Source organism: Athene noctua, chromosome 4, assembly GCF_965140245.1.
Source record: "Athene noctua chromosome 4, bAthNoc1.hap1.1, whole genome shotgun sequence".
In the NCBI taxonomy this organism is placed as follows: domain Eukaryota; kingdom Metazoa; phylum Chordata; class Aves; order Strigiformes; family Strigidae; genus Athene; species Athene noctua.
The window spans coordinates 49,498,433-49,512,188 of record NC_134040.1 but is presented as its reverse complement, the minus strand read 5'-3'; the positions used below and the strand labels follow the sequence as shown (position 1 = coordinate 49,512,188).

General features: G+C 44.7%; 1 protein-coding gene across 5 annotated transcripts in view; it reads left to right on the top strand.

Moving 5' to 3' along the window:
* The first annotated feature begins 2,631 nt into the window (after positions 1-2,631).
* The window catches only part of FRAS1 (Fraser extracellular matrix complex subunit 1), a 177,290-nt gene continuing 166,165 nt past the window's right edge, over positions 2,632-13,756 (top strand). For all 5 annotated transcript variants that reach the window (XR_012633576.1, XM_074905273.1, XM_074905270.1 and 2 more), the window contains exons 1-2: positions 2,632-2,869; positions 7,082-7,113. Coding sequence is in view for 4 of the 5 variants with exons in the window: in XM_074905273.1 (XP_074761374.1) it covers positions 2,800-2,869; positions 7,082-7,113 (102 nt within the window). In the remaining variant the exon portion in view is untranslated. The remainder of the gene's footprint in view (positions 2,870-7,081; positions 7,114-13,756) is intronic.

The window sequence follows — 13,756 nt, the reverse complement described above, 5'->3', positions numbered from 1 at the left end:
CTCCACTTCCAGAAAGCAAAACGTTGTTGCTTTATGGCTGTATAGGGTGTCAGCAATTGTGAACTGTGCAGCAGGACCTGTTGGAAGAAAGGCAGAGAAATGACAAAAGCAAGGTGGTGGCATGGGAATGATGAGCTACTCCAGAGATGGGGAGAAAAAGAAGAGGGAAGGAGAATCAAGCTCAGATCAGCAGAAAGGACGGTAGGAGAAATAGGGAGGCAGGAGGCTGCAGCTGAACAAGGGAAACAAATTATGAAAGCATAGAGAATAGTAGCAGAAAGATGGACAGCAACATAAAATCAGTAAAAAAATGGACAGGTAAGCAATTTGCTTTGTGGCTTCCCTCTGTATGCACATCCTCCTGCTGAAGAAAAGGGTGGAGGGAAAATGAAATAGGCTAGCATGCACCTGAACACGGCAATGAAGAATACATGTGAAAGGAAACGACTAAAAAAACTGACCTGCCAAATACATGCCAATACAAAATATTCCTTAATAATAGCTTATTTCTGTCTCTTTCTATTTTATGCAGTAGGGAAGGACCTTTCTTGCTTCTTTTAATGCATTGCTAAGAGTGCGAGCAGGTGTTAAATTTTTGTTTAGACTGTTATGTGGAGTAGTGTCAATCGAAAATACCTTGTCTTACTGGATGTAATCTTACTCTTGGAGTTTTTCTCTTGCACTGCCTGAAACACAGATGTCAGACTGTGTTTCTGCATGTCTTCAGGTGATCCAAAGCTGCTGGACCAGCTCTGCAGAGGTGATCTGAAAGGAGCCATGCATTTGAGGAAGGTCGTTAAATGGCAAGAAAATATTGTCACCGTTGTCTTTGGTTGCCTTGGCTTTACAGAGAGTGAGGACAGGAAGCAACCAGAAATGTTCCACTGAGTTGCTGCTTTGTTGAACATGCACCTGGTATAAGAGTGTCTTTACATGGTAAGCATCTCTTGGACTTTACACATTTGTTAAGTTAATGAACACTGTATGTGCCTGGCTCTTCTTACTGTTTCCACCTGTTTTGTCTTGCTACTTCTCCTTTTGAGTTTGATCAAGATGTCCTGAATTTCACTTGAGTAACTAGAAGCAAATAAGGGCCTGGGTATTTATTCCTTTCATCCGTTCTACTGTATTTGAAATCAACATGGAATATTTGTTTGCTTAGTGTTTGTGTATGCAGTGGTAGTTATTATGTCTCTGTACTCCTGTTTTTATAAAAAGTACCTCCTGCTAATAGCTAATGAGTATTAACTCGGTAAAGCTTTGAGAAACTCATCATGCAAATTGCTGTTTGAATCTTGGATCAGTGCCATGCTGTACACTTCACTTCTCACATTTGTTGCTGGAATTACGGTACAGTAATTAATGGCATACAACCCTGAAAAAACTTGACCTCCAACTCAGAGTTCAAGATGGTAGTGTTCATTAGAAAGTGAATCAAAATTGAATAGATCAAATTACCATGAGGAATAACTATTAAATTTAGCTGTCATAGTTGCATTTAATCAGACTGTGTTTAAAGCAAGTGAGGGAAGGCGACTGCAGCAGCCCAGCCTTGTCCAACTGACTGACTGCTACATGTTAACTGAGATATTCCTATGAAGCAGGTACCTTGAAATTAGCTGAGAGGGGAAAAAAAAATACCACAACCAAAACACTTTGTTCATAGGCTGGTAGAACTAGGATTGCTTTTCTAGTTCATGTGAGTTGTAGGCTTTTGCATGTAGCAATTTAATGGCTGTGACTTCAAAACTTGTGGCTGTTTTCTTCATCCCGTGATTTAAAGCAACCCAACTTTTATATTGCAGGCGCACTTGGAAAAGTTGGCTCCAGTATCTTCTGTTGAGTGTGCACTGCTGGAGGTGTGAAATAATTTTTAATGACTGGCCCGGAGCTCAGAAGTGCCTTAAGAAAGGAGATGTGACAATGGGAAGTGTCAAACTTGGGCTTTGTGGAATGCTTTGGTAGTTTTTCTCAGCATGTGTGCTTGATTTGTGATTGCTAATGTTTGAGTCTTTCTTATAGAGGAAAGCTATAGAATGGGTGAAGAACTGAATTTGAGGGAAGAAATGTAGATTCATTCAGTATGGACCTATCTGACAAGAAAACAGTCCTTTTAGTAAACAGATCCTGCCCCTTTTGGGGTTTTGGGGTTTTTTTTTTTGGTTTGTTTGGTTTTTTTAATCCTGCAAACAAAAACTGAGATCCAAACATAAGGAATGAAAAGCTTCACAACCCCTAGAGACTCGGACTTCTCCACTCGAGCCCACCCGTTTGTGACCAGGATAAAGCCCCCGCCAGCTCCGGGCTGTGCCACGCTCCGCGGGTCGATGCCTGCCATCCTTGCCAACACAAACACGTTTGCTTTGCCTTATCGTAGGACAAACGCCCGCCGCTGCTCTTGCTGCAGCCAGGACAGGTTGCAGATCGGCCGCGGGCCGCTGCTTCACCCAGGAGGAGGCGGCGGCTCGGCTCGGCTTCCCTCGCACCCACCCGCGGGGCACGGCCGGGGCTGGGCGCTGCTGGTACCGGCGCTCAGCTTCGCCCCCCGAGGCGGGGCCGGGCGGGGCGGAGGGCGGGCGGGTTAAGGCGCATTTTCTTGCGGGGCCGCCGCCGCTTTGTCTGCGGGGAAAGTTTTGGCGGCGGGGCGGGGGCTGAGGCGCTGCCCCGGCGGCACCTGCCGAGGGGGCGGCGGGGCAACCCCCCCTTCCTTTCCGTTTTCTCCCCGCCGCCCTCCGCCGCGTCTCTCTCTCTCTTCCCCTGCAGCCGCCGCCGGCGGCGGAGGGGCAGCGCGGCGGGGCCATGGGCGCCCCGGCCGCCGCCTGGGCGACGCTGTGCCTCCTCAGCGCGGCGCTGGCCGCCGCCGCCTCAGGTGAGTCGTCGCGCCGGGCCCCGGCCCCGTCCCGCGGGCGGTTGGTGCCCTGAGGAGAAGCCCCCTTCTGCCGGGGGTTTTAGGGGCATCTTTCCCTCCCTTCTCCTTCTCCCCGGCCCGGGCGGGGGTCCGCTTCCCGCCCCCCGCCATTTTGGCGGCCTCTCCACAGGCGGGGCGAGGGGCTGGGGGATTGGGATGAAGCCGTGCCCGGCCCCTCCCGCGGCTGCCCCCCGGCTCTGGCGGCGGCGGCGGTGGTGGGGTGCCCGCAAGCGGCGGAGGGCTGGCGGGCGTTAAGCGCCGGGGATGGAGGAGCGTGTCCCGCTCCAGCACACGGGGCGGGGGAGAGGCGGCAGGGTGGCTCGGTCGGGCTGGGGCTGCGGGGCTTCCCCTCATGCTCGGCACCTTTTCCTGACGGCGAGAGGACGAGGAGGCAGCCCAGGACAGCAGTATACCGCCTGCCAAGCTGACCGTGGGGTTAGCCAGAAAGGGGTTTTGTGGGTTTCAATTGTCCAAACCCACAGAAACCCCCCTAGTGCCCGCGTGTGAGGGGTGGGCTGAGCTGGATCAGCCAGCGGCAGGGCTCGGGGCAGAGCCAGCCCTCAGGCTGTGCCGGTGCACTCTCCACGGGTGTTCGTGGCGATGGTGAGTGCTAAGCCGCCTGCCCACGGCACTCAGAAACGCTGTGGTGTGCGCTTGTAGCCTGCCGGCCGGGACAACCTGGGCAGCGGTGACAGGAGCTGTGGAGAGCAGGTAGCGGTCATCCACCTTGCCTTGTTTTAGGAGAAGAGGACTGAGTTCAACTTGGAATGTGTGGATGTAGCTGTAAGGGTCTTCTAGGAGTGCCTTAGCAGGCATCGAACATTAGTTTCTTCTGTCATTAAAAAAGTGTTCGGGACAGGCTTGTAAAAAGTGCAAGGTTATGATCTTGTGATGCTGTCAGGCAGTACTTATTGATATTTGAAGTTTGGGAGTGCAGTGTGGCTGCATTTGCGTGCTTAGGTTGCTTTCCAGCTTTTGCTTTGATGGTGTGACTGTAGGTTGTTGGTTTCCAGAGTGGCAGACTCCACAGATATTGCTCCCACTGTAACACTGATGCTCATTTCTCATTTGATATAGTTGTCTTAGTGAATAACAATAGTTAAAAATCACTACGTATGTGTGTGAGAGAGAGATGAGTAGCTATTAGATATGAATTTGGGATGTTAACTTGTTGGATGGTATCAGAGGGACTTAACTCTGACAAAAAAAGCTCCCAAACCAGCAGACCTACCCTACCAACCCTCTGCATCCAAGATGCCCAACACAAAAATACCAAGGCAAAAAGTTTTTGGGATTTCTTCCAGCGTGTGAAATGCAATATGATCATTTGAGGAAACCCTTTTAGGCAAGCTTTGCAAACAGCTGTTAATCACACTGCTTACTTGGGAGCTGCATGCAAAGCCAGGGCATTGTAACAAAGAACAAGGTTGCTTAATGTGCATCATGCGATGTCTTGGGCTCACTCACGTTTGGGAATAAAAAAATAGCTAAAAGATATTTGTACCTAAGGATTTTCAAAGTCCTGTAAAGATTATTTAGTTTAAAGGTTATATCCTAGTATCCCCCTTGTTAACTTGCAAGGGGGTGAAATATGTCTTTGCTTTAATGGAGAGAAATAATCAAGCTTTCTGTGTTTTGCTTTTTAGTCCCACATGGGCTGGGGTGAGCCTGTGTCTACAGAGTGCAGTGGAGGGACTAGGCTGTAGAGCCGAGAGAAATTTTTGAAAGTCAGTCTCATTCCTGCTGTTGCCTGCCTGGGCTATTTAAGGCAGCTGCTCTCTCTCTCCCTGCTGCCTTGGTCCTTACTCTGTGCTCTGGCCCCATAGGCAGTGAGCTCTTTGGCACATGACTGCTCTTTCACCATGTGTTTGTAGTGCCTGGCACAAAGGGCCCTAGATGTAATTACAGCCTCTGGAAGCAAACGTAGGAAATGCTGGAGTTTTTTGTCGTTGTTGATAGTTTCCCCGTGTCTCTTTTAAGGTTTTTAAATCTCAGTGGGGGCTCTGATACCACATTTCACATTTTAGGGTGTTAAACCATTGCTACTTTGTTACATTGGTATTTGTAAGGAGCTATAGCTGTTAGCAAGAGAGAAAGGGTAGCTAGCCCTTTTTTAGGTGTAAAACAGTCGAGTTGTGCTGGTCTTAACTAACTGGTATTAAGTATTTTTTTTTTCCCCACATGCCTTCCACCAGTATGTGACCTTGTGTTTTACACTGAGTTTTGAGGTGCAGCTGTATGCTGAACCTTGAAATTATGCTCTCTTGCTGAAAGAATGTGGGGGAGGAGAGAGATGTGGGGGGCAGGAAGATAATTGTTACTTAAATCAGTGCAGTAACATGAAGTCAAGATATGGTCAAATGTTTGTTTTTCTGTAAACACAAATTGCTATGAAAGTTAAGTAAATAAATGAACAGGTAATTGCTAAGAGTCTTACTCGCATTCAAATAACTTGGCACCACTGTGAGTGTGCAGTGCTTACTTGTCAAATGTGAAGTGGTTAACAGTACGGTTTGTGGGGTGGCATGGGGGGACTGCGCAGACATGAGAGTGAAACCGTGTTTCAGCATGTTCAGTGCTCTGGTGCTCAGTCTGTGCATGTGATGTGTAGGGCTCAATTTGTTTACTGTCAATATGAGTAGAAAGGTATCTGCTGAATTGGAGAGAAACATGATTGGGCTCTTGTGGCTCATCTCCTTGGCAAAGGAAAATAATTTCTGATGGTGCCTCTGCAGCCTCTTGTAGCTGAGCTGAAGACTGGCTCGAAGGAGGAGCTTTTGATTCGAAGTGGTGTAGCTCCAAGTTTTTCTCTACAAATTTGTCTAATCTGCATTTTATGGGAAACACCACTCTTCAGTGAGGAAATTCTTAGTTCTCTGGGTGGTCCCTTGAGGCAGCTTTTCCTGCATTCTCTTTCCTTTTCATCTTTGAGTTTCATGGGTTGCTTTTGATCTCACATTCTTGTCACGTTTTCAGTAGACAGATATGTGTAGTTGTTCAAGAATGGCTGTTTCCCAGAAAATCAATGAAAAAACTGTCGTTCAACTTACTCATGGTTTTATTTTCTGACCTCTTATTTGATTTATTGAAGTAGAATATATAAAGTATGCTTGAATGTGTGTATATCTCTATCACTTGCTTGGAGAACCTTTCTCTCAGTCAGCAGTGCCAGTGGTGAGGACTAGGAAGACTGAAGCAGGAGGAGACCTGTGAGCCTGTGGTTCGGTGAAATGTGACCCGTTGCCCATGGAGGAGTGATTTAGGAGTGGGAATTCATGTTGACTCTTCTTGCTGTGATTGTGTGTATTCATGTGCTTATTTGTTTCTCCTGTAAATGGTAAAATGATTTATAGGAGCACAGAGAAGAGACTGCTCTTTAACATGCAATTTAAATGCCATGTAACCTTGTATTTTTAAGGGCTCTATTTTTCCCTTGAGCAGCTGTGGCTTCCTTTTATTCCAGTGAGAGCTTGGGCAGTTATTTAAAATTACAGTTCTGAGCTTCATCCTATGTGTGTGTTGTGAGAATTCCCATTTTATCGGGGGCAGGCTTTGTGACAGTGGAGGGGGAGAACATATGCCCCTTGCATGAGTGGCACCGAATGTCTGATTTTGACACTGGTCTGAGAGAGTGTGAGGTGATTGTGGGAATGGGTTATGATACTAGCCCTGTTCAAAAGTAGGTGCAGTCAGGTCCTTGTGGGGTTCATGTCCGTCCCTGTTTTACTGCTTTGCATTCTTCTCTGTTTTCTTGGATTGTTGTCTGTGTCCTTGACCTCTGTCTGCGAAAGACTGGGCAACTTCTTGCAATTATAATGCTGTGATGCTTCATCAGTGAGCTGCTGAGGTTCTGCAGAGGCATGTACTAACCCCTTCTTGAAGATCAGCCACATTATTTGTCAGGTCTCCCCTTTTGTCTCTGTCTTGTTTGTGCCACTCTCCAAATTTTTGAGTTCATCTTGGCCAGAGTCCCTGACACCACAGTCTAAAGCTTAACCAGAGGTTGCTCTGCTGCACTGAAACTGCATTTGTTTTGTCACTGGCGAGTGCATGGCCAGAGGTAGCTGCTCAGTGCTGCTTGTACTGTTGTATAGCAGGCTCACTGGAGAGTGTGCTGGTGTTACTTGCTTCTAACCAGTCTTGTTTTGTTTTTGTTTTTTTTTTGTCCCACAGGTGCCTGTGTCTATGAAGGCTTGTTGTTTGAGGTAGGTAAGCTTGAATGTGTTATGCTGGGGAAGTATTTGAGAAGGTGCTGTTGAACTTGCCTCTGGTTCCTGATTTTTGTCACCTCTGCAACTGGGATGGCTGATGTGCAGCAGGTCACAGAGCTGTGAACCTTCAGCCTGCTGGAAAACATCACCAAAATAAATATTGCCTTCGGAAACGTTAGAAATTCTCCCTGGGCCTTTTAACACAACCACTCTCCTTCTCAGTGCAGCTCTGCCTGTTTCTAACTGGGACTTCTTTGTCCAGCGGGGGATAATATGTGAGAAATTTCAAGGTTATTGGCAGCCATATGAATCACAAACGTGCAGTCCTAGGCAAGATAGAGGTTATGTTATGTAAAATGTTACTGTAATGCCAGGGTATGTTATGTGTTTTGTTCTGCTGCACAACTCCCCCCCCCCCCCCCTAAATTGACAAGGTATTAATGACAACAATTTAACATCTTTTCCTCTGAGCTGACTATGGTGAGTACTGTGTACCCTGACTCTTCTTTATAAACCTGAAGTATTTTCTTTTATAGTCTTCCTCTTTGCATGTACATAATCCATGAACAACTTTGTACAAGAATCACAGTTCTGAACAATATAAACAGTCTTTTGCAGTGTAGCACTTGTCTGCCTTGCTTCCGTACTCTAGGCTAAAAGGAAACGGCTGAGCAACTTTGCATTTCTGGAGTGTTTCTGTATCTGCCTCCAATCCCACAGCAGACTTGCTCAGGGATTTGTTATCATAGGCTGGGAGGCAGCATACAGCAGCTGTTGGGGAAAGCCTGGGGTTTTATTTCCCTCAGAGCTCTCCAGCAAAGCTGGATATGTGCTCTGCATGTGTGACATGTGGCCATTGGGTATCCTGGAAATAACTGGTGGCAGGTGGTTCGTTTGGCCTTCTGACATGGACTCCAGGTCTTGGAAGTTTTCTGCTCCACAAAGGGAATATAGTGGAATTGCTAGAGACGAATGTTTTCAGTGGGTGGCTTGGGAGGAAGCTGAAGCAGGCTAAATGTGTTTGCTCCTCTTAATAATGCACTGTGGAGCATCAGTGTCTTAACAGCAGTTGGAAAGTTTGTCTAGATTTCAACTTCGGTGAACAGTATGGCAGGTCGCTTTCTGCTGAGTGTTGCAGCTCAGTGAGGGTCAGAACTGAAGGGTTATCAAGTGAGGGGTTTCATCTGTCACTGATTACTACTGGCATGTTGGTCAGATTTTTTTGCGTTTTGTATTTTCTTGGTGTTCTGATTTATTTTTTTTCTCTTTCTTTCAGTGCTGCTGTGTGTTTGAAATGCTAGTGCAGGTCTTGATAATATCATGCCATAGCATTTGTACATAAAGACTGTGGAGTATTCTAGGTTAGGTGCTTCCTGTTTAAAGAACTTGCTTCGGTATCCTTGATTTTGTCTTTATCTCTGTATTTAGTAAGATTATTGTGTTTTTACCAGTAAATGACTTCTGTAAATGTAGTGGTTTTCATTTGCTGTTCAAGAGAATTGCTCTGCAGTAAAACTCGGAGCAGACACAAAACTGATGAAGGTATACAGCTGGCATTTGTAATCAAGTAAAACTTGAACAACTGAAGCTTGTTGTTCTTGGACCAAGGACCTATCCTGTCTCTTGTTCGTTGTCATGTCTGAAGATGTGCCTGCTTTCCTGCCTGAATGATGCTCGCTGTGGGAACAGGCCTTTGCTTGCTTTTCCATGAGTATTTCGGTATTCCTTCCATTTTGTATATACTAATGTAAAACCTTTTGATTACTCTTTGGAATTGAATTTAGATCAAAGCACAGGCTCTGTGGCTTCAGCTAGCAATCTCAGAATGGGTACTAAATCCACATCGCTTCTGACTCAGATGGGGAAAATATCGCATGCAGTACACCAAATCTATGGGCTAGCTGCATCTTCCTCTAGTGCTACTTCATGAGTTTCTCTGGGTGACTGCTTTCCCTAAGGAAGCAGGAACTGCATAGGCAACCATGGAACTTATAGATAAAAATGAACCTTTTATAGGTCTTGTTTCCTTCTCTGGTTTGTGCCACTTCCAGCAGCATTACTGAAGTTGGCTTGGTTAACTGTGGTAGAAGTCAAACACTAGAGGTGTAGTGTATGAGTGATTTCAAGGCAGTTAGTACTTGTGGGTTGGTGGCACATAGCTGTGGTGGAGCTGCAGAGCTCGCATTAGCTTTGCAGAAGGCCCCTGTCTCAGAAAGGTCAGTTTTGAAGTGGAAGATGACAAGATAAGCAATTGCCGTTATTTCAGTTCCTGCAGTTTCCCTGGCTTCAGAATGAACATTGTATTAAAAAAATATGAAATCTGAAGGCCCATATGTGAGACACTTGCTCTGTCAGTTAAACTTAGTGCTTGTAAAGGATTGATGTAGCTGTCCGACAAGTGAATGTTGGGAGGTATTGCCTCATGTCTTTGCTGGTACTGTTGTGTTTGTTGGCACTGGGGAGGAGGGTCTTTCTGAATCACCAGTTTGGGATTCTGGAGGTGCAGGTTCAAATGTCTTATCTGTTATACTGTCATCCTAATGAGCACATTTTTTTTCTACTTTTATCCCAGATCATGAGAAAAGTAAAAGCCCATTCTGCCTGTAATCTTTGTCTCTGTGTTGCTGTTTAATCTCTCTGGTAAGACTGGTGAGAGCTTTCACTGGCCTTTTTGTCAGAGCTGGTGACTATTGTGAGGAGCTGGTGGTGTTCTCAGGATGGTGGTACAAGGCAGTTCTGCTGGCACTTGCAGTTGGCCTTGCTGGGAGCTCCATGTGGGTTGCTTAATGGAAACGTTTTAGGAGTATGTGTTGAGCTAGTGGGTGCGTAATTTGCCGCATGTATCTCGCACTATCTGTCTTTCTGAAACAGATATGCTTATGCTGACATGGACAGAATCATCTTTGGAATGGGACAAAAATGACTCTCCTGTGACAAATTCGGTCCCTTCGAGTTGGGTTTGTGTACCTGTCTGGTAGCATGAATGAACCCTTCTTTACTAGAGCTGAGAACAGCTTTGGTCTGTTTCCCAAACCATTACCAGCTTTCAAATGTAGCTGATCTTGGACTTGATCTTTTCATGTTGCAGTTATTTTATTGACTTGTTTCTTTTAAGTCTGTAGACAAGGAGAGAGGCAAGAAGCTGGGCAAAGGAAACAAAGAGGAACAGATGGACAATTATTTCTTCAGAAGATACTTAAGCCTCTTGTGCAAGCAGCAGCTGCAAAAGGAGCCTTAATACCTTGACTGTAGTACCAAGAGGAGGAAGCTGATGGTAACATGGAGCAGCCCTAGATTTTATAAGTGACTGTGATGAGTAGTACCATTATCAGCTAAATGATAAGGAAAGCGTGAGTGCTGCTTCAAGCTGTGGCTTGATGGAATTGGACTACTGAGATAGCACAGAGAAGAGATTTCATTTGGATATGTTTCTAGAAGTTTTTCCCTTAGCATTGTGCCAGAGCACTATGTGATTGATTTACCTTATGTGGTTGAGTTGGATGTGAGTGACAGGAGTAGATCTGAGTGACATAGTCCATACCTGAGGTGCTCCCTACGCTGGCCTTGAGTTGGGCTATGCTTGGGAGAGCTGGTGTGTAAGGAGAGGCTGTGTCCCAGCCTGGGCACATGCCTGCTCACAACTGTTGCAGCGGAGCTGAAGGGAAGCTGAGCTGGGCTGTGCGCTGCTGCGTGCAGCAGTGTTGGAGCTCTGTCTTGAGCTCCCCTTGCTGGTTTTCTCTGCTGTTAGCTGCATCGTGGGTTAAACTGAGTTTTACAAGTCTGGGCCCCTAACATAAGAGAGCATGGATGGAGGTGACAGCAGAATTGGCTGTGGGATTCCTCACTAGTGGTGCTGTAGTGTGCCCAGAGCAGAGTAGAGAAGCAGACTAGGGGGTAATTTTGTGGTTTCAGCGTTTGTATATGACTTCGGAAAGTTGCATGTAAGATAACCTTTTGGGTGAAGAAATCCCAGTGACAGGGCAAATGTGCAAGCTAAGGATGTCGTATCTATAGAGTCTGTTCCAGAGGAGGATTGTGCTTTCTGAGTGTGTTTGCTTACGAACCATTTACTTGCTGAAAATAAAGCTTTTCTGAATGACAAGAAGGCATTGGGCCAAACACTGCAACCTCACCTGATGGCTCTCCCCTGGAGTGGCAGCATCATAGTATGCCTGTGGCACTAATAGAGCTGTTGACAACCTGCAAGAGAAATATGTAGAAATTTCTTTGTGTTTTGTTTTAAACCATGGTTTAAAAAGAGACACAGTTTCTTTTCAGTGTCTTCTGTTGTTCAGGGGTTTTCTCAATGTTTCCTGTGGAAGTAGTTGTAGGTGAGCTGTTACTGGCTTATTGCAGGAATGCTGTTTGCTGCAAGTTTTGCTTTATGGCCTTTGGCTGTCTTGCTTCTGCTGCAAACCCAAACTCTGAAGTCGCTTGAAAAATCCTTGGTGCATAAATTGAACGTTTAAGGGTAGCAAATGCAAGTGCTGCAGAGTTGCTTGGATTGTTAACACTGCAAAACTTCTGCATCTTGTTTGACTGACTTAGCTGCTGGTATATCAAGGGTCATCTTGTGTTCATGTGTTTCCTCTGAGGAAAAACACATCTCTGTGTGTGTTTTCCAGCTGTGCAGGGGAGGTTTGTGTTCCTCCCTCCATCTTCACCTTTGAGGGAGTTTTCAGGTCCACACAGCTAGCACAGCTGCTGGAGGGTAGTACATGGGGATGAGGAGACATTCATGCCACAGTGAAAGTAAATGTGTGTGTGAGGTATTGATCAAGTCCATGTCTGCATCTTTCTGCCAGCTGGCTTATGCCAGGAAAAGTTTTCAGCCCTGGGAGAAGAGGAAGGGAAGCATGGAGCTGTGATTTAAGAGCGGGAGTTGGTTTAAATGGAAAGTGTGACTTAATAAATGACACTTCATGTCTGGTAGCTACTGCGGTAAGGAAGGACAAGTCCAGCTGAGCAGTCTTCAGTGAATTTTTATTTTGTCTGTGTTAAAACATAGATGTTGTCTGTTGTGACAACTGCTGGTAATGCCTGTAAAGATTAATTTCTGAACTGGCAGATTCCTTTGGAAGTTTCATGAGACACATATGGAGCTTTTTTTAACACTATAAAGCATCAAACAAGCCAAGTAGCTTTTCTTGAAAGGAAATGTTTTTAATTTTGGAGTTTGAATGAAAACTGTGCACAGAATAAAAAGCTCTAACTTAATCCACAGTAAATGGTGCTGTACTTGTGCTTCTACCAAAAATTTTACTTCTCTTTTTCCTTTTGAAACTGCCTGAAAAAGGATTCAAGTTAATTAAAATACTTAGTTAACTTGAGCATCTTAAGAAAAGATACTTTGGGTTTAGCAGTCAGTCAAAGGAGCAACATGCTTTTTCCAGAACAGGAGTAAAAAAGAACTCTAGCTCTTCAGATAGTTCAATTTTCACCTTTTTAATTCTGATCTGCAGTCAGTCGTGATAACCCAAAATAATAGTAATAATTAAAAAAAAAAAAATCACATGCTCACAGATACCTATTGTATAAACACAACTTCCATCAGCTCTATTATAAATGAGATCATCAACTTAATGTATGCATTAACTGCAATTTTTTATAAGCACTTGCAAGGAGCTGGACTGATAGGGGAGGAACAGCAGCAAAAGGTAAGGAGATAAAATGGTGGAGGCATGGAGCTGTGTTATGCTGGAGTTAGCTGCTTGCTCAGCTTCAGAGATTTTAGAAATATAATTAAATTTTGGCTTATTTAGCTCATTTCAGTGGCAAGCATAATCAGAGTGGAGAAAGAAATTGCGAGTTTCAAGTTCTGTGTCTGAAGAAAAAAGCGCATGAAAATGTTGATGGTAAAAGTTTAAAGTCTGTGACAATAAAACAATTTGAAGTATCTGACATGACTGCATATAACACATTCTTGTTCAGTATAAAAGTATCCCTTTAAATCTTGTGATAAACGTGATAACATCTTGCAATTACATGTGTACACTTTGGTGTCAGAAATTTAAAGAAAGCCTGTTTTCATGCTTTTAAAACCAGATTTCTGTTTCCATCTGTAGTTTGTGCTGAGTCAGAGATGTAAAGGGAAATAAAATAAATAGAAAATACTTCTCCCCCCCCCCCCGCCCCCCCCCCCCCCCAATTTTAAATGTTTCACTCTAGATAGTTTCTATTCCAAATATGTTTAGTGGCTATTTAAAATAAATGTTAGCAGGTGCAGAGCACTTCTGATTAGGGGATGTTTCAAATTAGCAATGGAAAATGAGCTTCACTATAACTTCTTTAGAAAGATAACAAGTTACTGCTGAAAAATGAGATCATAATTGAAGATTTTAGTTGAAGGCTTTACTTGCTAACTTTTACAGTGGTCAGAATGTTTTTGACTTTTTTTTTTAATAATGTGATTTAAATGCCACTACTTAGCCTGGGGATACATCCTCAGCTCCACCAGGGAACAAAGCTATAAATTTCTGTTTATTGCATGCATATAACACTTGGTAGCTATAAACTCTGGTTTACAGCAGCATGAATCTTCCTTCTGTATAATGTTCAAATGAACATTTTACAGAAAACTAGGATATTATCTAGTTTGCTGTGGGGGTTCTTCTTTGAGCAACCTGCAGTCTGCACT